Source organism: Salmo salar, chromosome 25, assembly GCF_965601325.2.
Source record: "Salmo salar chromosome 25, fSalSal1, whole genome shotgun sequence".
Taxonomy (NCBI): domain Eukaryota; kingdom Metazoa; phylum Chordata; class Actinopteri; order Salmoniformes; family Salmonidae; genus Salmo; species Salmo salar.
Genome location: NC_138315.1, coordinates 1,783,314 through 1,806,193, shown reverse-complemented (window position 1 = coordinate 1,806,193; position 22,880 = coordinate 1,783,314). Strand labels below are relative to the sequence as shown.

The 22,880-nt window shown below is 43.5% G+C and overlaps 1 protein-coding gene across 1 annotated transcript in view; it reads left to right on the top strand.

Annotated features, from left to right (window-relative positions):
- The window catches only part of clybl (citrate lyase beta like), a 217,144-nt gene that overhangs the window by 97,337 nt on the left and 96,927 nt on the right, over positions 1-22,880 (top strand). The window contains exon 2 of the mRNA XM_014172831.3: positions 5,625-5,838. Within this exon, the coding sequence (XP_014028306.2) occupies positions 5,625-5,838 (214 nt within the window). The remainder of the gene's footprint in view (positions 1-5,624; positions 5,839-22,880) is intronic.

Here is a 22,880-nt window from a genome sequence, read left to right as displayed (position 1 = left end):
TCCTCTATGCACTCGATATGTCCGATTTTAAAATAGCTTTTCGGTGAAAGCACATTTTGCAATATTCTGAGTACATAGCCCAGCCATCACGGCTAGCTATTTAGACACCCACGAAGTTTAGCCCTGACCAAACTCCGATTTACTATTACAAAAGTTTGATTACCTTTGGTGTTCTTCGTCAGAATGCACTCCCAGGACTGCTACTTCAATAACAAATGTTGGTTTGGTTCAAAATAATCCATAGTTATATCCAAATAGCGGCATTTTGTTTGTGCGTTCAAGACACTATCCGAAGTGTAAATAAGGGTCACGAGCATGGCGCATTTCGTGACAAAAGATTTCTAAATATTCCATTACCGTACTTCGAAGCATGTCAACCGCTGTTTAAATTTAATTTTTATGCCATTTTTCTCGTAAAAAAGCGATAATATTCCGACCGGGAATCTGCGTTTAGGTAAACAGACGACAGAAAATAAAGCATGGGGTCGACTCGGGCACGAGCCTGAGTCTCACAGTACTGTGACCAGCCACTACCCAAACGCGCTACTTTTTTTCAGCCAGAGCCTGCAAAGCCACGATTCAGCTTTTTGCCGCCTTCTGAGAGCCCATGGGAGCCGTAGGAAGTGTCACGTAACAGCAGAGATCCCCTGTAATGGATAGAGATAATCAAGAAGGGCAAGAAATTGTCACAGGGCACTTCCTGCATGGAATCTTCTCAGGTTTTGGCCTGCCAAATGAGTTCTGTTATACTCACAGACACCATTCAAACAGTTTTAGAAACTTTGGAGTGTTTTCTATCCAAAGCTAATAATTATATGCATATTCTAGTTTCTGGGCAGGAGTAATAATCAGATTAAATCGGGTATGTTTTTTTATCCGGGCGTGAAAATACTGCCCCCTAGCCATAACCAGTTAAATAAGCATGCCCCTTTCAAAAAATGTAGAACTAAGAGCAGATATAGCCCTTGGTTCACTCCAGACCTGACTGCCCTCAACCAGCACAAAAACATCCTGTGGTGGACTGCGCATGCATCAAATAGTCCCCGCGATATGCAACTTTTCAGGGCAGTCAGGAACCAATAATGCAGTCAGTTAGGAAAGCAAAGGCTAGCTTTTTTTCAAACAAAAATGTGCATCCTGTAACTCTAACACCATGTTTTGGGACACTGTAAAGTCCATGGAGAATAAGAGCACCTCCTCCCAGCTGCCCACTGCACTAAGGCTAGGTAATACTGTCACCACCGATAAATCGAGAATTTAAAAAAATGTAATCTCTATGGCTGGCCATGCTTTCCTCCTGGCTACCCCAACCCCGGCCAACAGCTCCGCACCCCCCGCAGCTACCTGCCCAAGCCTCCCCAGCTTCTCCTTCACCCAAATCCAGATATCAGATGTTCTGAAAGAGCTGCAAAACCTGGACCCGTACAAATCAGCTGGGCTAGACAATCTGGACCCTCTCTTTCTAAAACGATCTGCTGCCATTGTTGCAACCCCTATTACCAGTTTGTTCAACCTCTTTTGTATCGTCTGAGATCCCTAAAGATTGGAAAGCTGCCGCGGTCATCCCCCCTCTTCAAAGGGAGTGACACTCTAGACCCAAACTGTTATAGACCTATATCCATCCTGCTCTGCCTTTCTAAAGTCTTCGAAAGCCAAGTTAATAAACAGATCACTGACCATTTCGAATCCCACCATACCTTCTCCGCTGTGCAATCCGGTTTCTGAGCTGGTCACGGGTGCACCTCAGCCATGCTCAAGGTACTAAATTATATCATAACCGCCATCGATAAAAGACAGTACTGTGCAGCCATCTTCATCGACCTGGCCAAGGAATTTCGACTCAGTCAATCACTGTATTCTTATCGGCAGACTCAACAGCCTTGGTTTCTCAAATGACTGACTAGCCTGGTTCACCAACTACTTCTCAGACAGAGTTCAGTGTGTCAAATTGAAGGGCCTGTTGTCCAGACCTCTGGCAGTCTCTATGGGGGTACCACAGGGTTTAATCTCGGGCCGACTCTTTTCTCTGTATATATCAACGATGTCGCTCTTGCTGCGGGTGATTCCCTGATCCACCTCTACGCAGACACCTTTCTGTATACATCTGGCACTTCTTTGGATACTGTGTTAACAAACTTTCGGCAATGTCATTTACAAAATAGCCTCCAACACTCTACTCAGAAAACAGGATGCGGACTATCACAGTGCCATCCGTTTTGTCACCAAAGCCCCATATACCACCCACCACTGCGACCTGTATGCTCTAGTCGGCTGGTCCTCGCTACATATTCATCGCCAGAGCCACTGGCTCCAGGTCATCTGTATAAGTCTATGGTAGGTAAAGCTCCGCCTTATCTTAGCTCACTGGTCACGATAACAACACCCACCCGTAGCACGCGCTCCAGCAGGTATATCTCACTGGTCATCCCCAAAGCCAACACCTCCTTTGGCTGCCTTTCCTTCCAGTTCTCTGCTGCCAATGACTGGAACAAATTGCAAAAATCGCTGAAGCTGGAGACTTACATTTCCCCCACTAACTTTAAACAGCTAACCGATCGCTGCAGCAGTACATAGCCCATCTGTAAATAGCCCATCTGTAAATAGCCCATCCAATCTGCCTACCTCATCCCCATATTGTTTTTATTGACTTTTCTGCTGTGTGAGGGGATTTATTCTACTATCTGTACTTATTGGTGGCACAGACGCTGTTTCATCCTTTCCTACACTTAAATTATCCTTGCCTAACGATTGCGTCTGAAGCTGGGCTTGCAGCATGGCTATCCTCACCATAAGGCAATAGTTTTCCTGTTTTCCTTTTCCTGAGTACAGCGACTGCAATTAGATGGCATGTGTTAATGTTACTAGTTAGCTTCGGCTGGTGGAGCTCCTGTGGAACCATGTCCGGATAAAGTGTTCGTGGTGAAAAAGTTGAATGAAAAAAGTTGACAGAGGTGGAAAACTACAAATATTAAATGGCTATTAAAACTTGGAATGTAAAAAACGTGAAGTTGGCAGGTAGCAAGAAAGTTGCAACAAACCGCACAGCATTACAAATGCAACACTTCAGTTAGCTTAGGGTATACAGATTTGTTTGATCTTCATTTCAGCCAGTTTTCTACAGCAGGAAAATAATCCTGCAGCAACAGGAAATGTGAATTGTTTTGTGGATTATAATTAATGGACATTTTTGTAGGGATTGAAACATTTCTGCATTGCAGGACAGTTTCTTGCAATAGAGTGATCAAATTAAGTTCCTACATCTGTATGCTTTAACCTGCTATTGCGCACTCAGGCACAGGTGTGCCATACTGTACTATTGATCAAGCACCCGCTGCATTGAAACCATTAGGCTAATTCACACTGTCTAAACTTTGAGCTGAGGGTAACTAACACTGGTCTTCCCAGTGCACCTCCCGCTTTCTCCTACAGCTTGGGCTAAAAAGGGTTTGCTTTGTGATCGGACCATCAAATAAAGCAAACCTTGTTTAAATGGCTCTCCTGTGAAGTCGTGACTTGCGACATACGTCTAGTTTCCTGAAACGGGTCACATATCTATCACATTGACCTCACCTTTCCCCTCTTCCCTCTTGCAGTCACCAGGTTACTGCGAAGGCAGCCTCTCTGCACTGAGCTAAAAGGGGGGAAGAGAGAGTGAACAATAGAAAGAAGAAAAGGGAGAGATTTGAGAAATGCTGAGTGTGGTGTCTGACCTCTGTGTCAGCTGATCTGGTCTCCCACTCCTCTTCTGTCTCTGGTGACTCCACATAAAAGGCCCCCTTCTCTATCCCTCTCTTTCTTCTCTCCTCTCACTTTTCTCTCCCTCCTCCTTTTCTCTCTGCTCTTTCCCCCTCTCTCTGTAGTTTTTTACATTCTTTATGAAATCTATTCCTTAATTACCGCCAACATCTTCTGGTAAGCGTCCCTCACTTACATTATCATTTATTTGCCTTTCAAGTGGGCACTTAAAATGTCTCTTTAACCATACACCCCAGAGCGGTCTGTGCTGAATGGAGAGGACTTCATTTGGGTCTCAACAACCACCACCCTCCATCCCTCAACCCTCTTCTGACCTCTACCTCCCTCCTCCATCCCCCACACCCTCTTTATTTTTCATTCTAATTTAGCTTTTTTTTCTTCTCCTTCATCAATATGGCCCTGTAGCTTTTTGTCCCCCAAAGTGACATCCAGCAAGACCCTCCCTCTTTACCTCTGTTCCCTCCAATCCGCATGACTAACACAGGCTTGCTTCTTTTGCATATTCCTTCTGCCCTCTAGCCTTTAGTCCTTTGTGAGATGTTGTTACTTACCAAATCTAAACACTAGCGTTCGAGGAGACCCCCACAGAGAGCCTTACTGTATGTGTACCTGAGACCCACTAAAGAGAGAACTAAAACCACCTGAATTGGCTTTATTTGCCCTGCTCTAGTTGCATCATCCCCCTGCTCCAGATTAGGCCCTCAAATTGATTCTGCAGGGCATTCATAAGCATGGTCGATGGGCTTAAGTGGCTATTAAAAGGACTTTAGCACCTTTAAGGAGAACAAAAGAGTAGAAAAGAGAAGTCTTCTGTCCCTCTTCCTTTTTACAAGGAGCACCATATCCCCCTCTTCTCTCCCTTTCTTCTCGCTTTCTATAAATATGATCCCTTGGAGAGGACCTTGGAGGTTTAGGGAGACTGCAGTGACAGCAGAGAGGCTGTTTCCTACTGTAATTAGATATATGTGATCCTAATCATTTAGGCCATTCATTAGGGCTAACAGTTTGAGCAGCCTGAGCGACAGAACAATAATTAAGACGTGACGAGTGTGTGCTGTGTGTCATAACTGTGATTATTGGTGTGTGACTGACTAAAAAGAGAGTGTGTGTGTTTACATGGTGTATGTGTGTGTGTGTTTTGCGTGTGTGTTTTGCGTACATGTGTGTGGTTAAATGTGTGCTAATTTGTAGGCAGCGGAGCCTATCTAAACATTGGTACATTTATGTGAGTGACTGCGTGTCTCTCCATAGGCTCTGTGGTGTTTGTATAGTCTCTTCTGTTTGCTAGAACCAGCCTCTGATTCTAGGACATTCTATGAAGATTTGCTGTGTTGTCCAAACTTTAGAGTACACACACACACTTGCGTGCACACACACACACACACTGCCTTTTAATAAGTGTATTCAGCTGGATGTGCTAAGCCCTACTGGAGAGCATTTGCATACGTTTGTGATCTTGTCACTGGTAAAGGCTTTCAAAGCCCAGGTCAACACAGCTCATTCACTTGAATGGAGAACCAAAAGAGAAACAGCTAATGTTTTCCAACGAGGGTTAGGAAAGGAAAGCAGAACTTTCAGGAGTGTCCCTTTCCAATTGTATGGGTCTTAATTCTGGGGCAAGATCATTGTCATTGGGGATTGAACACAAAATGACATCCACTTCTACAGTGTGTTGAAACATCCATGTACAGCAGTTATAACAGTGCCTGGCATTTAATTGTTGGCCTACTGTGAGGTTATGTTTGTTTGACTTTGTTTTATAATTAGTGTTGCAGCATTCACTTGCGCTTTTGTGTGCATGTGGGTGGCGCGTGCATGTGTGTTTCTACATGTAGGCCTATACATTTATATGACCCATTGTTTGACAGGGACACTCGGTGGTTCCTGTCTGTGGCTTTACCATGGTGTCATGGTGGATGTCGCAGCCATCACGTAGCTGGTACCAACCTGAGATATGTGCCGCGGCGCGCCGTGCTCTACTGCCCCGGCAATGACGAGAAGAAGCTGAGGAAACTGGCATCGCTGCGTGGCCTAGACTGTGCCGTACTGGACTGTGAGGATGGAGTAGCCCTCAGCAAGAAGGTACTGTTAGACACACTTGGGTGTGCACACTCACACACAGGCATCTCTCTCTCTCTCACACACACACACGCACGCACGCACGCACGCACGCACGCACGCACGCACTTGCACAATCATCTCCAAGTGTGTGTGTCAGCTTCCGCCTTGGCTAAAATCTTAATTCCAGCTCACGCTCTCGGTCAGCCAGGTGCTGCCAGGCCTTAATCAGTGGTGAATGAGAAAATGACCTAAAAGAGATGCTTAAAACAAGCTAATTTCACCCCATTACAATACCACAAAGGCCTGAGCCGGCCCCCCTATCCCCTGCCTTTAAAACAAGGTGACCACATCCCACTGTCCCAACTGGGCAACCAGCAGGAAGCCAGCAGATGCAGCAGGTTAAAAAGCATTCTTATCCTGCCCACACGGCTTCCCCATTGGCCCCGCCGGCCTCCCCTGCCCACCCTATGAAATCATGATTGGTTGGAGAAGAGAAGGGGTAAAGAGAAGGGGAAAAAGTTGAGACACAAAGGTTTCTAAGTCATGATAATAAAGATGATTGATATGGCTCAGACTGTTTCTGTCATATGAGAGTAAAAGACAAATAAAAAAGGAGAAGTGTGACTGACAGGCTAAACAGCTGTGAGCCTGTTAAGGATCAATGTTTAGAAACAACAAGCTTTATGTCTTTGTGTGGAGGAGAGGTAGAGAGGAACGTGGCATTGTGTACACACGCGCACACACACACAGCCAACCATGGAAAAATAGTATTGTATTCCAAGAATCCCCTTCCTACTAATCCCATTACTGTCCCCCCTTCTGTTCTGGTGACGGCCTAACGCTCCACAACAGCGCTCCCGAGTCGGAGCAGGATTCAGTCAATTGTCACGACCATATGTTAGCTTAAAAACAATTCTGCCATAATGCGGCAAACCCTGTGATATATTCTTTATTTGCTAGGTTAGTACTATGTTGAAATGAGTTATTAACTCTTTAATTAAAGGCACCTTTTTCTCCCCGGCTCCCTCTCTTCCACTTCCCACTCTCTCAGCTGCTTTGTGCATTGTGGCAATTGGAAATCCATGGGGGGTTTTGTTGTATACCTTCAGACAGGACGCTTTATTTTCCTACAGGGCTAAATTACACTTCTCGTGTGTGTGCATGCAGGCGTCCATTTTACACCGCCAATTAATGCTGCAGAACTGATAATGACATTCTGCCATTGAGTGCATTTATGATTTAGATATTTTTCCCTCTAATATTGTTTTAAAGAATCTATTAAATCTGTGAAAACGCTAAGTGGTGAGCGAAGGAAGACCGCAGAAAACATATTGTCACAATAATCACCTTTGAGAATCAACCAAGCTCGCCGCTAACCTATTATTGTGTAACATCGTTACACCAGAGAGCTAAGCTATCCGGCCTTCCTGTTTGTCTCTCTGTCGACGTTGTTAGCTACAGTCGCTATGCTCGCCGCTAACCCTCGCTGCGATTACCTTCACCATGACAACGGCACAGCGGGCCTGTCGCCGTGCCAACCGATGCCAGGCCCCCACGCTGCCCCTGTTCTTGCCCGACTGACAGACGGAGTGAAAGAGAGCTGCCCAGAGCCTGCTAACTGCTACCCTGAGAGGAGAGGAACGGAGAGGAGAGGGACAGGAGCAAAAGGCTAGAGAGAAGGAGAGGAGGAGGGAAATAGTGGGGGGAAGACAAGGCTGACCACACTAACACTATTACGCATATCATCATATCTGTAAGATCAGTGGGAAGGAGGAGAAGAGGGGAATGAGGTGGAGGAGGGCAAGCTGAAACCCTGTAGTGGAGCTGACGGCTACACCTGTCTCTTTCATCCCCCCCTTCGTACCTTCTCTTCGTACCCTATAGGCTGGCGTTCCTCCTGACGTCTCGCTCTCCCCTGTTGACCTCCTATCTCCTTCACTTCTCCATCCCTCCCTCCTGACTCCCCTCCGTTGAGATTTTCTGTATAATCCCTGGAAGTTTGGAACTAATGAACTAACTGCTGAGCCTCTGAAACGGAGCCTGGTCCAAAACTATACTGTACTTCACACTCCATTTCCTTCGCCAGATGGTAGGGTGGCGTGGCTGCGCCGGAAGGGAGCAAACACACACACACACACACACACACACACACACACACACACACACACACACACACACACACACACACACACCAAGGCAGGCAGGCACATGCTCTTACATGAGCACGGATGCACAGACAGACACACGCATAGACACACACACACACACACACACAGGGCTTTGGCCGGCAGGGAGTACCTCTCTCACTGGAATGTGAAAGTGGAGGGATGTTGTTTTCCTTGCCCATTTTGATGGGTTAGAAAAAGACTAACTATGAGATATAAAATCGCCCTGGTTTCATTAGCTTAAAACAAGGCTGTAGGCTATTGGCACAGACCAGAGGTGAGGATGTCTTTGGTTAGGTTTTGGTGTGTGTGTCTGTCTTTCGATGTCATCTGATCCACTCTCCTGCAGGTGGTGGTAGTGACTGCCACATAACACAAACATGGTGACCACCGCTCTTCCTCTGAAATGCTCATACATTCTCTCTCTCTCTCTCTCTCTCTCTGTCTCTCTGTCTCTCTGTCTCTCTGTCTCTCTGTCTCTCTGTCTCTCTGTCTCTCTGTCTCTCTCTCTCTGTCTCTCTGTCTCTCTGTCTCTCTCTCTCTCTCTCTCTCTGTCTCTCTCTCTCTGTCTCTCTCTCTCTCTCTCTCTCTCTCTCTCTCTCTTAGTTCCTTTTTGATTTGTAAAGGAAAGTGTTTGAACAAAAAGTTGTTTTATAGTCAATGCATCTTGTCATCCAAATGTTACTCTTCTTAATACTTATTATTGTCCACCAGAATTATTTAGTCATGTCATCCATGTGAATATGGAAAACACATAGTGAAAGACAAATGTTACACTTCTTAATGCTTATTATTGTCCACCATAATTATTTGGTAATGTCATCCATGTGAATATGGAAAACACATAGTGAAAGACAGATTTGGGATTTATACAGTGCATTCGGAAAGTATTCAGACCCCTTCCCTTTTTCCATAACTTGTTACATTAGACTTACGTTAGATTCTAAATGGATTATATAAAAACATTTCCTCATCAATCTACACACAATACCCCATAATGACAAAGCGGAAACATGTTTTTAGACATTTTTGCTAATATATTATTTATATTTTTTTAAATAGAGCTTATATAACAATGAATCTTAGACCCTTTTATAAGCATCTGAGATATTAGGATACAAAACCTGAGTTGTTGACCAATAGTATTTCTGTAAAGTCAACCTCCAATCAGATATCAGACCTACATGATGTAACCGCTGCTTCTCAGAGGCGTGACAATGGGGGTTGTCAAGACTAACACAGAGAATGCTGAATTCAAATAAAATAAAATAACATTTTATTGGCCACATACACTTGTTTAGCAGATGTTATTGCGGGTGTTGCGAAATGTTTGTCTTTCTAGCACCTAAAACAACACAGGGTAAATTCTTGTATACAGTTGATAAGAAGAGTCACTTCGGGGCTGACCTACACAGGCATCTGGAACTGTAGAGAGCTACTGTTGTTGTTGTATTGTGTGTGTGTGTGTGTGGGGGCAGACGTGTTTATGAGTATGTGCATGGAGATGCGTGTGTGTATGAAGCCAAACGTGTGTGTGTGTGTGTGTGTGCACTTGTGTGTGAACAAAGCCACGAGTCATCCTGTACATTGTATTTTTTTTTTCTCAAGCCAGGCATTTTATGTCTTGTTGTGATGACCCGCAATGCCATTTCAAATGAGCTCAGGTGAAGGACAGCCTGCCTTTGTGCGTGTATGTACAGTGCCTTCGGAAAGTATTCAGACCCCTTGACTTTTTCCACATTTTGTTACGTTACAGCCTTATTCTAAAATGGATAAAAAATAATAATCCTCAGCAATCTACACACAACATCCCATGTGTTGTGTTCTAATATTTTTTGAAATATTTGCAAATGTATTAAAAATAAATAAAAAAATATTCAGACCCTTTGCTATGAGACTCGAAATTGGAGTCCATCTGTGGTAAATTCAGTTGATTGGACAGGATTTGGAAAGGCACACACCTATCTATATAAGGTTCCACAGTTGACAGTGCATGTCAGAGCAAATACCAAGCCATGAGGTTGAAGGAATTGTCCATAGAGCTCCGAGACAGGATTGTGTCCAGGCACAGATCTGGGGAAGGGTACCAAAAATGGCAGAAACACCCCAAATACAGGTGTGCCAAGCTTGCAGCGTCATACCCAAGAAGACGTGATGCTGTAATCACTGCCAAAGGTGCTTCAACAAAGTATTAAGTAAAAGGTCTGAATACTTATGTTAATGTAATTAAAAAACATATATAAAAACCTGTTTTTGCTTTGTCATTATGGGGTATTGTGTGTAGATTGATGAGGGGAAAATACAATTGAATCAATTTTAGAATAAGGCTGTAAGGTAGTAAAATGCAGAAAAAGTTAATGGGTCTGAATACTTTCCGAATGCACTGTACATACCATATACCAAATCCAATAATTCTCATTGGATCCCATATTTTTTTTGTTCTGTAGCAGTTCACTAAAAGTATTCTAAAATTAGGCATAGGACACATTTTACTTTTGACAAAACAACTCCACTTTACTACAGCACATACTTGTAAACATCGTAAGGAAATAAATTGACATTTTTACTCCACTCTCCATTACCACCAGCAAGCTTCATTCTTAGTCATTCAAATTGTCCCACCCTGGGTTAATGTTATAGTGTAGGGAAACGCATGGTGTAATTCCCTGTCCTTTAATCTGTATTATTGAATCTGCTACATAGAAAAACAGCTACTGTCTTTTGTTACATATTGTTAGTCAAGAGAGGAAGTTTGAGACATTTATTCTAAAAGTAAAAAGAGTCAAATTAATATTTATTTGACAGATTGGACAATCGGGGATCAACCCTCAGTGTGTGTCTGTCTGTGTCTCTGTGTGTGCGTGCCCTTGTCTGCAGCTGTGTGTTTGTGCATGCACTGATATCTGTGTGTATGAGTGCCCCTGATCTCTTCAGTGAGCCTAGTAGAGTTGCGAGAAACTCCCAGCCAACCTGCCAAGAATCACAAAATAATCTGAGCCTCTCACCCAGAAATTAGATCCTGCCCCAACGAGATCATACACACACCCTGTCTTTGCCAAACCAATCTGCCTGTCACAGACCTGTGTCTGTGCGTTCTTGCATGTCATGTATGCTTGTGTGTGTGTGTGTGTTAGTCCTATCAGTGTGTGGGTTAAGCGGCAGGCGTCCTGCCACAGTCATGTGTGGGGTGTGGTCCATGGGTGGGGGGGGGCTCATAATTCGTGGAAGGTGCAGACAATTTAATGATTGTTCTTCTGGAATGGTAGTAGATGGGGTTTCCTCATAGTGTGTGGGGTAATTCTTCAGCACACTGTGAGTGATACAATACTGAGTACTCCTAGCATCCCTCTCTATGGCCCTCACCTCTTGGGACAGAAACACACACACGTCGTGCACACACACATGCTCCAGATGCTGTGGGTTGAGGCCAGGGGTTCAGAGAAAGAGAGAGGGATCATAAAACGCTGAGGAAGAGAGAACAGAGAGAACACAGAGGTCCTCTCTCCCTCTCTCATTATCCTGTTACACTCCCTTTGTTTTCCCTGGCTGACCCACGGCCTGGCGCTACGTGTGCTTTTGAACAGAGGGAGAGAGAGAGGGATGGAAGGAAGAAAAAATGAGTGGAAGGGAGGGATGTAATTCTCACTCTCCCCCATACCGCCATGTGCTAGGGGATGGAGGGAGTTGGAAAAAGAGAGGAAGGATGGATGGATTCTCCCTTCCCTTTTTCCCTCCTACATCATGTATGTTATGGGATGCAGGGAGAGAGGAGGAGGGATGGCAGGAGAAGAGAAAAGATGAGTGTAACTGAGGGATGGACGGATGGATTCTCCCTTCCCTCCCCTTCTATACCTCTCCAGCTACAGTACCAGTCAAACATTTGGACACACCTACTCATTCAAGGGTTTTTCCTTTTTTTTACTCTTTCCTACATTGTAGAATAATAGTGAAGACATCAAAACTATGAAATAACACATATGGAATCATGTAGTAACCAAAAAAGTGTTAAACAAATCAAAATTCATTTTATATTTGATAGTAGCCACCCTTTGCCTTGATGACAGCTTTGCACACTCTTGGCATCCTCTCAACCAGCTTGATGAGGTAGTCACCTGGAATGCATTCCAATTAGCAGGTGTGCCTTGTTAAAAGTTAATTTGTGGAATTTATTAACTTATTGCATTTGAGGCAGTCAGTTGTGTTGTTACAAGGTAGGGGTGGTATACAGAAGACAGACCTATTTGGTAAAAGACCAAGTCCATATTATGGTAAGAACAGCTCAAATAAGCAAAGAGAAACAACAGTCCCATCATTACTTTAAGGCATGGTCAGTCAATCCGAAAATCCTAATCACAAAAACCAAGTGCTATGATGAAACTGGCTTTCATGAGGACCGCCACAGGAAAGGAAGACCCAGAGTTACCTCTGCTGCAGAGGATAAGTTCATTAGAGTTACCAGCCAGAAATAGTCAATTTGAAAATTGTATAAACTGCCTTAAAGTTTCTGGGGATCCATAATAAATACAAATACAGAACTGCACCTCAGATTGCAGCCCAAATTAATGCTTCACAGAGTTGAAGTACACATCTCAACATCAACTGTTCAGAGGAGACGTGTGAATTATACCTTCATGGTCGAATTGCTGCAAAGAAACCACTACTAAAAGACACCAATAAGAATAAGAGACTTGCTTGCGTCAAGAAACACGAGCAATGGACATTAGACCGGTGGAAATCTGTCCTTTTAGTCTGATGTGTCCAAATTTTAAGATTTTTGGTTTGTCTTTGTGAGATGCAGAGTAGGTGAATGGATGATCTCTACATGGATGATCTCTACATGGTGAATGGATGATTTCCTCCGTGAAGCACGGAGGAGGAGGTGTGATGGTGTGTGGGTGCTTTGCTGGTGACACTGTCAGTGATTTATTTAGAATTCAAGGCACACTTAACCAGCATGGCTACCACAGCATTCTGCAGCAATACGCCAGTCCCACTAAATGCAAACCAGATGGGATATCATTTGTTTTTCAACAGGTCAATGACCCAAAACACCTCCAGGCTGTGTAAGGGCTATTTGACCAAGAAGGAGAATGATGGAGTGCTGCATTAGATGACCTGGCCTCCACAATCACCCAACCTCAACACAATTGAGATGGTTTGGGATGAGTTGGACTGCAGAGTGAAGGAAAAGCAGCCAACAAGTGCTCAGCAACTCCTTTAAGATTGTTGGAAAAGCATCCCAGGTGACTACCTCATGAAGCTGGTTGAAATAATGCCAAGAGTGTGCAAAGCTGTCATCAAGGCAAAGGGCGGTTTTGTTTAATTTGTTTAACACTTTGTGGATTACTGCATGATTCCATATGTGTTATATCATAGTTTTGATGTCTTCACTATTATTCTAAAAAGTAGGAAGTAGTAACAATAAAGAAAAAACTTTGAATTTGGTGTGTCCAAACTTTTGACTGGTACTGTAAATATTCAGTACTTTATTGAAGCATCTTTGACCGCTCTACCATAAAGGCCTGATTGGTGGAGTGCTGCAGAGATGGTTGTCCTTCTGGAAGGTTCTCCCATCTCCACAGACGTACTGTAGAGTTCTGTCAGAGTGACCATCGTGTTCTTGGTCACCTCCCTGACCAAGGCCTTTCTCCCCCGATTGCTCAGTTTGGCCCAGTGGCCAGCTCTAGGAAGAGTTGGTGGTTCCAAACTTCTTCCATTTAAGAATGATGAAGGCCACTGTGTTCTTGGGGACCTACAATGCTGCAGAAATGTTTTGATACCCTTCCCCAGATCTGTGCCTCGACACAATCCTGTCTCTGAGCTCTACGGGCAATCCCTTTTGACCTCATGGCTTGGTTTTTGCTCTGACATGCATTGTCAACTGTAGAACCTTATATAGACAGGTGTGTGCCTTTGCAAATCATGTCCAATCAATTGAATTTACCACAGGTGGACTACAATAAAGATCAAATCAATTCAAATTTTATTTGTCACATGCACATGGTTAGGAGATGTTAATGCGAGTGTAGCGAAATGCTTGTGCTTCTACTTCCGACCATGCAGTAATATCTAACAAGTAATCTAACAATTTCACAACAACTACCTTATACACTCAAATGTAAAGGAATGAATAAGAATATGTACATAATATATTTTGATGAGCGTTGGCTGAACGGCATAGGCAAGATGCAGTAGATGGTATAGAGTACAGTATATACATATGAGATGAGTAGTGTATGTAAACATTATGTAAAGTGGCATAGTTTAACCTGTTTGGGCTAGGGGGCAGTATTGAGAATTTTGGAAAAAATATGTGCCCATTTTTAACTGCCTCAGGTTTGGATAGAAAACATCCTAAAGTTTCTAAAACTGTTTGAATGGTGTCTGTGAGTATAACAGAACTCCTATGGCAGGCAAAAACCTGACAAGGTTTCATGCAGGAAGTGGCCTGTCTGACAAGGAGTCGTGCGTCTTGCATCTGTTTATTGAAGAGTAAGGATCTTAGCTGTAACGTGACAATTCCCAGGGCTCCAATAGGCTCTCAGAAGCCGGTAAAATCCTGAAGGATGACGAGGCAGCCTCAGGCTGAAACAGATTATCACCTTATCCAAGTGGCCGATCAGAGGACCATTGAATGAGGCGCGTGCGCGATTAGCCCCCGTGGAGTATATTCATTAGGCTGTTTAGCTTATTGCAGATTCCCGGTCGGAATATTATCGCTTTTCTACGAGATAAATTGCATAAAAATGGATTTTAAACAGCGGTTGACATGCTTCGAAGTACGGTAATGGAATATTTAGAATTTTTTTGTCACGTTCTGCGCCATGCTCGCGACCGTGGATTACCATTCTGATAGTGTCTAGAACGCACGAACAAAACGACGCTATTTGGATATAAAGATGGATTATTTGGGACCAAACCTACATTTGTTATTGAAGTAGAAATCCTGGGAGTGCATTCTGACGAAGACAACAAAAGGTAATCAAACTTTTATAATAGTAAATCTGATATTGGTGAGTGCTAAACTTGGTGGGTGTCTAAATAGCTAGCCCTTGATGGCTGGGCTATGTACTTAGAATATTGCAAAATGTGCTTCATCCGAAAAGCTATTTTAAAATCGGACATATCGAGTGCATAGAGGAGTAATGTATCTATAATTCTTAAAATAATTGTTATGCTTTTTGTGAACGTTTATCGTGAGTAATTTAGTAAAATTGTTAGTAAATTCACCGGAAGTTTGCGGGGGGTATGCTAGTTCTGAACGTCTCATGCTAATGTAAAAAGCTGTTTTTTGATATAAATATGAACTTGATTGAACAGACATGCATGTATTGTATAACATAATGTCCTAGGTGTGTCATCTGATGAAGATCATAAAAGGTTAGTGCTGCATTTAGCTGTGGCTTTGGGTTTATGTGACATTATATGCTAGCTTGAAAAATGGGTGTCTGATTATTTCTGGCTGGGCACTCTCCTGACATAATCTAATGTTTTGCTTTCGTTGTAAAGCCTTTTTGAAATCGGACAGTGTGGTTAGATAAACGAGAGTCTTGTCTTTAAATAGCTGTAAAATAGTCATATGTTTGAGAAATTGAAGTAATAGTATTTCAAATGATTCAAAAATCGCGCCACTGGATTAGACTGGCTGTTACGTAGGTGGGACGAATTCGTCCCGCCTAGCCCATAGAGGTTAAAGTGACTAGTGATACATTTATTACATCCAAGTTTTTATTATTAAAGTGGATAGAGATCGAGTCAGTATGTTGGCAGCAGCCACTCAATGTTAGTGATGGCTGTTTAACAGTCTGATGGCCTTGAGATAGAAGCTGTTTTTCAGTCTCTCGGTCCCAGCTTTGATGCACCTGTCCTGACCTCGCCTTCTGGATGATAGCGGGGTGAACAGGCAGTGGCTCGGGTGGTTGGTGTCCTTGATCTTTTTGGCCTTCCTGTGACATCGGGTGGTGTAGGTGTCCTGGAGAGCAGGTAGTTTGCCCCCGGTGATGCGTTGTGCAGACCTCACTACCCTCTGGAGAGCCTTACGGTTATGGGCGGAGCAGTTGCCGTACCAGGCGGTGATACAGCCCGACAGGATGCTCTCGATTGTGCATCTGTAAAAGTTTGTGAGTGTTTTTGGTGACAAGCCGCATTTCTTCAGCCTCCTGAGGTTGAAGAGGCGCTGTTGCGCCTTCTTCACCACGCTGTCTGTGTGGCTGGACCATTTCAGTTTGTCAGTGATGTGTACGCCGAGGAACTTAAAACTTTCCACCTTCTCCACTACTGTCCCATCGATGTGACTAGGGGGGTGCTCCGTCTGCTGTTTCCTGAAGTCCACGATCATCTCCTTTGTTTTGTTGACGTTGAGTGTGAGGTTATTTTCCTGACACCACACTCCGAGGGCCCTCACCTCCTCCCTGTAGGCCGTCTCGTCGTTGTTGGTAATCAAGCTTACCACTGTGGTGTCGTCTGCAAACTTGATGATTGAGTTGGAGGCGTGCATGGCCACGCAGTCATGGGTGAACAGGGAGTACAGGAGAGGGCTGAGAACGCACCATTGTGGGGCCCCAGTGTTGAGGATCAGCGGGGTGGAGATGTTGTTTCCTAACCTCACCACCTGGGGGCGGCCCGTCAGGAAGTCCAGGACCCAGTTGCACAAGGTGGAGTTAAGACCCAGGGTCTCGCGCTTAATGACAAGTTTGGAGGGTACTATGGTGTTAAATGCTGAGCTGTAATCGATGAACAGCATTCTTACATAGGTATTCCTCTTGTCCAGATGGGTTAGGGCAGTGTGATTGCGTCATCTGTGGACCTATTGGGGCGGTAAGCAAATTGGAGTGGGTCTAGGGTGTCAGGTAGGGTGGAGGTGATATGATCCTTGACTAGTCTCTCAAAGCACTTCATGATGACAGAGGTGAGTGCTACGGGGCGATAGTCATTTAGCTCAGTTACCTTAGCTTTCTTGGGTACTGGAACAATGGTGGCCCTCTTGAAGCATGTGGGAACAGCAGACTGGGATAAGGATTGATTGAATATGTCCGTAAACACACCAGCCAGCTGGTCTGCGCATGCTCTGAGGACACGGCTAGGGATGCCGTCTGGGCTGGCAGCCTTGTGAGAGTTAACACGTTTAAATGCTTTACTCACATTGGCTGCAGTGAAGGAGAGCCCGCAGGTTTTGGTAGCGGACAGTGTCATTGGCACTGTATTGTACTCAAAGCGAGCAAAGAAGTTATTTAGTTTGTTTGGGAGCAGGACATCGTGGTCCGCGACGTGGCTGGTTTTCTTTTTGTAGTCCGTGATTGATTGTAGACCCTGCCACATACCTCTCCTGTCTGAGCCGATGAATTGTGACTCTACTTTGTCTCTGTACTGACGCTTAGCTTGTTTCATTGTTGTAGAAACATCAGATCAATTGAAACAGGATGCACCTGAGCTCAACTTCGAGTCTCATAGCAAAGGGTCTGAATACTGAATACTATTTTTAATACATTTGCAAACATTTCTAAAAACCTGTTTTCGCTTTGTCATTATGGGGTATTGTGTGTAGATTGCTGACAATTATTTGTTTTTAATCCATTTTAGAATAAGGCTGTAACATGGAAAAAATCAAGGTACCTGAATACTTAACGAAGGCACTGTACACACACACACACACACACACACACACACACACACACACACACACACACACAAAGGCAGGCTGTCCTTCACCTGAGCTCATTTTAAATGGCAATGCGGGTCGTCATAGCAGGAAACAAAATGCCTGGCCTCAGGAGAAAAAAAAATACGATGTACAGGATGACTCGTGGCTTTGTTCACACACGTACACACACACACACACACACACACACACACACACACACACACACACACACACACACACGTTCGACTTCATACACACACGTACATACACATAAACACATTTGCAGAGACACACAATACAACAACTACAGTAGCTCTCTACACTTCCAGATGCCTGTGTACGTAGGTCAGCCCCGAAATTCTTCTTCTTATCAACTGTATACAAGAATTTACTCTGCGTTGTCTTATGAATTCAGCATTCTCCGTGTTGGTTTTGCCAATCCCCATTGTCACGCCTCTGAGAAGCAGCGGTTACATCATGTAGGTCTGATATCTGATTGGAGGTTAACTTTACAGTGATGCTATTGGTCAACAACTCGGGTTTTGTATCATAAAGATTCATTGTTATTTCTCGTATTTGTTCCTGAACTACTGTGTTGAGACTTTAGTTCTCTCTCTCTCTCTCTCTCTCTCTCTCTCTCTCTCTCTCTCTCTCTCTCTCTCTCTCTCTCTCTCTCTCTCTCTCTCTCCACGGGCTTTTGGGGCATGGTTAGAATAATACTTGTTAATGCTTTTAAGTTAAGCTTATGCCTTGTATGTGAATCCATTCATTTTAGAAAGTAATTAAATACACTTGTATTTAGAATTCTATTTTCAGACATTTCTTCATTGCCTGTTACTCTAACTAAATATAATATAAGTATTCATGAGAGAACAACATTTATGCCAGTTGCCCCCCTTTTCAATCTTCTTGCAACAGTGTAGAGCTTATTTAATATACGACGTAGAGACTGATGCAGCCTAGGAGGTGAAGACTGTAGGGCATGCCTGTCTGTCTTCAGGCTTGTGTGATGTGTGTAAAGCGATATCCATCCATACTGTGTAGCGTACACACCACTCTGTAGGACACTTTGTGTGTGTGTGTTAAAGATCTGCCCTCTCGCATAGAAAGGTCAGGTGTTATGCACTTAAAAAGCTAATCTGTGTTTGTGTGTGAGTGTGTGTCTCCGGCATGCCTGCGTGTGCGTCAGCCTCTAATGATGAGGATGATGGAGGGACTCAAAGGAGGAGTGAGAGCCGGGGTTTTGGGGCGAGTACCTGGTGGGAGGCTAGGCGATTGGGGAGGGGGCTTTAAAGACACTTGTTGGACGGCCGTCTATTAATATAAAAGATGTCCCGTTTCAAAGTGCTTTATTCAAGCTCAGAGTACCGGCGCTCACAGAAGAGGACATGTCCACAGGAATGTTCCCTCTGTCAATTTGCAAAAAAGAAAAAGAGAGAAAAGGAATGGAGGACAGGCGTGTGGAGGGTATGTAAGATGGGTGTGTGTGTGGGGGGGGGGGGGTGTTCCTGTGTGTCCACTGAGCTCCTTTTGCCTGCCAGCCAAGCGTCTCTGTTTCAGAAGTAATGCACCATCTCAAAGCCACAAAAGTACAGAAAAGAAAGACCGTCTGCGTCTCTTGTTACATGAAAGTGGTTTTATCCACACCGCCCGGCAGTATATCAACCTTGAACTTGGCCACTGGAGACTCTCACCCATCTCCTGTCTGCGTTTTATCAGAGAATGTTATAAACGAGGCTTTCTGATGATGAACTGATTTACCAGTGGCTATTCATTTTGTTTGGTCAGGAGTGTCTATGCATCACTAGGCAGGGAGGCTGAGACAGCAGTTCATGTCTCCATTTCTCTCTAGCTGACGTGTGTCTCAGTCTGTATCTGAGTGGATGTCTCTGTTCACTACCAGTCAAAAGTTTAGACACACCTAGTCATTCCAGGGGTTTTCTTTATTTTTACTATTTTCTACATTGTAGAATAATAGTGAAGACCTCAACACTATCAAATAACACGTGGAATCAGGAAGTAAAAAGTGTTAATCTATTTTGATTTGTTTATATTTGATATTCTTCAAAGTAGCCACCCTTTGTCCTGATGACAGCTTTGCACACTTGTCATTCTCTCAACCAGCTTTATGAGGTAGTCACCTGGAATGAATTTCAATTAACAGGTCGAATATGTGGAATATCTTTCCTTCTTAAGCTCTATGGGCTAGGTGGGACGCTAGCGTGCCACCCGTGGTGCACTCCATCAACAGCAGGTGCATTTCAAGAGCGGCAAATTTGAATCCAAATAAATGTCAAAATTCAAATTTTTCAAAAATACAACTATTTTACACCATTTGAAAGATAAACATCTCCTTAATCTAACCACGTTTTACGATTTCAAAAAGGTTTTACGGCGAAAGCATAAATTTAGAGTATGTTAGGACAGTACATTTACAAGAGTTGTGTGTAATGTTTTGTCAAGTCAAAGACAGGGTCACCAAAACCATAAAACCAGCTAAAATGATGCACTAACCTTTTACAATCTCCATCAGATGACACTCCTAGGACATTATGTTAGACAATGCATGCATTTTTAGTTCTATCAAGTTCATATTTATATCCAAAAACAGCGTTTTACTATGGCATTGATGTTGAGGAAATCGTTTCCCTCCAATAACCGGCAGTCAAGTCAGCACCACAAATTAAATAATTAAAATTAGAAAACATTGGTAAAATATTATATTGTCATTTAAAGAATTATAGATTTACATCTCTTGAACGCAATCAACTTGCCAGATTTAAAAATAACCTTACTGGGAAATCACACTTTGCAATAATCTGAGCACTGTGCCCAGAAAAATATGCTTTGCTATACAGACAAACGGCCATGTTGGAGAGATCTAAAATCGAAAATACTATGTAAATAATCCATTACCTTTGATTCTCTTCATCAGATGTCACTTCCAGGTATCACAGGTCCATAACGAATGTAGTTTTGTTCAAAAAAGCTCATCATTTATGTCCAAAAAGATCCGTGTTGTTAGCACATGATCTAAGCCAGCCCGACTTCTCGTCATGAACGAGGGGAAAAAATATATTTACGTTCGTTCAAACATGTCAAACGTTGTATAGCATAAATCATTAGTGCCTTTTTTAACCAGAACATGAATAATATTCAAGGTGGACGAATGCATTCTCTTTTATAACGTATTGGAACGAGGGTACCCAACATGAACTCGCGCGCCAGAGTCTAATCGGCCATCACCGTTCCATGGCTCTTGTTCGGTCAGATCTCACAGTAAAAGACTCAAAACACTTTGTAAAGACTGGTGACATCTAGTGGAAGCAATAGGAAGTGCCAAAACATTAATCAACCCCTGTGTGTTTCAATGGCATAGGCTTAAAGGTAATTCAACACATCAGGTATCCACTTCCTGTCAGAAAATGTCTCAGGGTTTTGCCTGCCAAATGAGTTCTGTTATACTCACAGACACCATTCAAACAGTTTTAGAAACTTTAGGGTGTTTTCTATCCATATATAATAAGTATATGCATATTCTAGTTACTGGGTAGGATTAGTAACCAGATTAAATCGGGTACATTTTTTTATCCAGCCGTGAAAATACTGCCCCCTAGCCCCAACAGGTTAAGAGTGTTGGAAAAGCATTCCAGGTGAAGGTGGTTGAGAGAATGCCAAGAGTGCAAAGCTGTAATCAAGGGAAAGGGTGGCTACTTTGAAGAATTGCAAATATAAAATATTTGACTGGTACTTTGTTTCTCTATGTGTGCGTTGGTCTGCATGTCTCTCGCTGTCTCTCTCGGTGTGTGTGTGTGTGTGTGTGTGTGTGTGTGTGTGTGTGTGTGTGTGTGTGTGTGTGTGAGACTAGTACTGTGTACAAGCAGTTCTGAGTATCATCACTTTTTAATATGAATTGTTAAGTTAATGCTTTAGCAAAGTATATTTTTTAAAGTTGGCACTGATTTCATAGGAGTCATCTGGTCTCTGTTTGAGGGGACGTCTGCCTGTATTCTGCCGTCTTGGCTGAGACATGATGGATTATTTCATCAGTTGAGAAGGGGTGCACTGTGATCTCTGTCTTAGCCTGGAATGCGCCTTAGTCACAGTCTCTCACACACACAGACTGCACCGGTGCGCATGCACACACTGAGAAGAAGTGTGTGTGTGTGTGTGTGTGACGTCGGACAAGTAGAGATAACTAGTAGGCCCTTCTGAGTGAACATCTCATAATGAAGTGGGTAGAGTAGCAGGTCAGCAGTTGTCAAACAGAGGCACAGATCCGTACACACCATTAGGAACCCACAGTCCTATCCAATAACCTACCGCAGAGTGCCCATAGTTGGTGTGGGGTTAGAACGGTTGGGCTTTGTGCTTGAGTGTGTGTCAGCATGTATGTACAGTTTCTGAAACCAGGTTGACCTGGCCTAAGGTGCTTATTCAAGTTTCTCTCTCCCCTCATAACCCCTTCTTCTCTTCATCTGTCTATTGAACAGGGTCATCACTCTATCTGACAGGCACAGAAGGCTAGCTAATGACCACCTCTCTTATCCACACACACACACACACACACACACAGTCCCCCGCCTCTGACCTGACCTGACAAGTCCTAAGCCGTCATTTCCTCATGTTGCTTATTTTACAACACATTTCTCCCAGAAAGCCTTCCAACTCTGCCCCCCTCCATCCATCCGTCTCTCCCTCCCTCCATCTGGTTTGAATCTGCAGGCTACTGTGTCACAGATAGGTGTAGGGACTGGTGATTTCTCTTTCATTTCTCCTTATCCTCCCTTCACAATGGCTCTGCTTGTTTGGAGACTTCATAAGGGACTGGAGAGGCTGTCAATGTGTGCTGTGCAGTCTTATCATTAGGGTCCTGAGTTTTTCCTGATCACTTGACTTCACCAGGAAAACCTTTGAACCCTAATTTATGAAGAGTGAGCTGTACCTTGTTGCGTAAGTGTCACAACCCTCTTTTGGGAGACAGATCTCTCTTGATGAGTTCATGCCATTTTCTCTAGATTGATGTAATACTCTGAATATAGAGACAGACACTTTATGAAACCTTTTCTATCTATTTACAATACCTGTTATGTTGTTTAATGGATAATGGTCAATGTGTTTTCTATAAAACAGTCTCAAATAAAAATCTGAGTGCAGTTTACCCAAATTAGTTATGTTATTGTGTTATCCTTGTGAAATGCAGGCTGCATATAACCTCATCCCATGGCTAGTGTTGGATATCAATGCTTCAAGTTGGC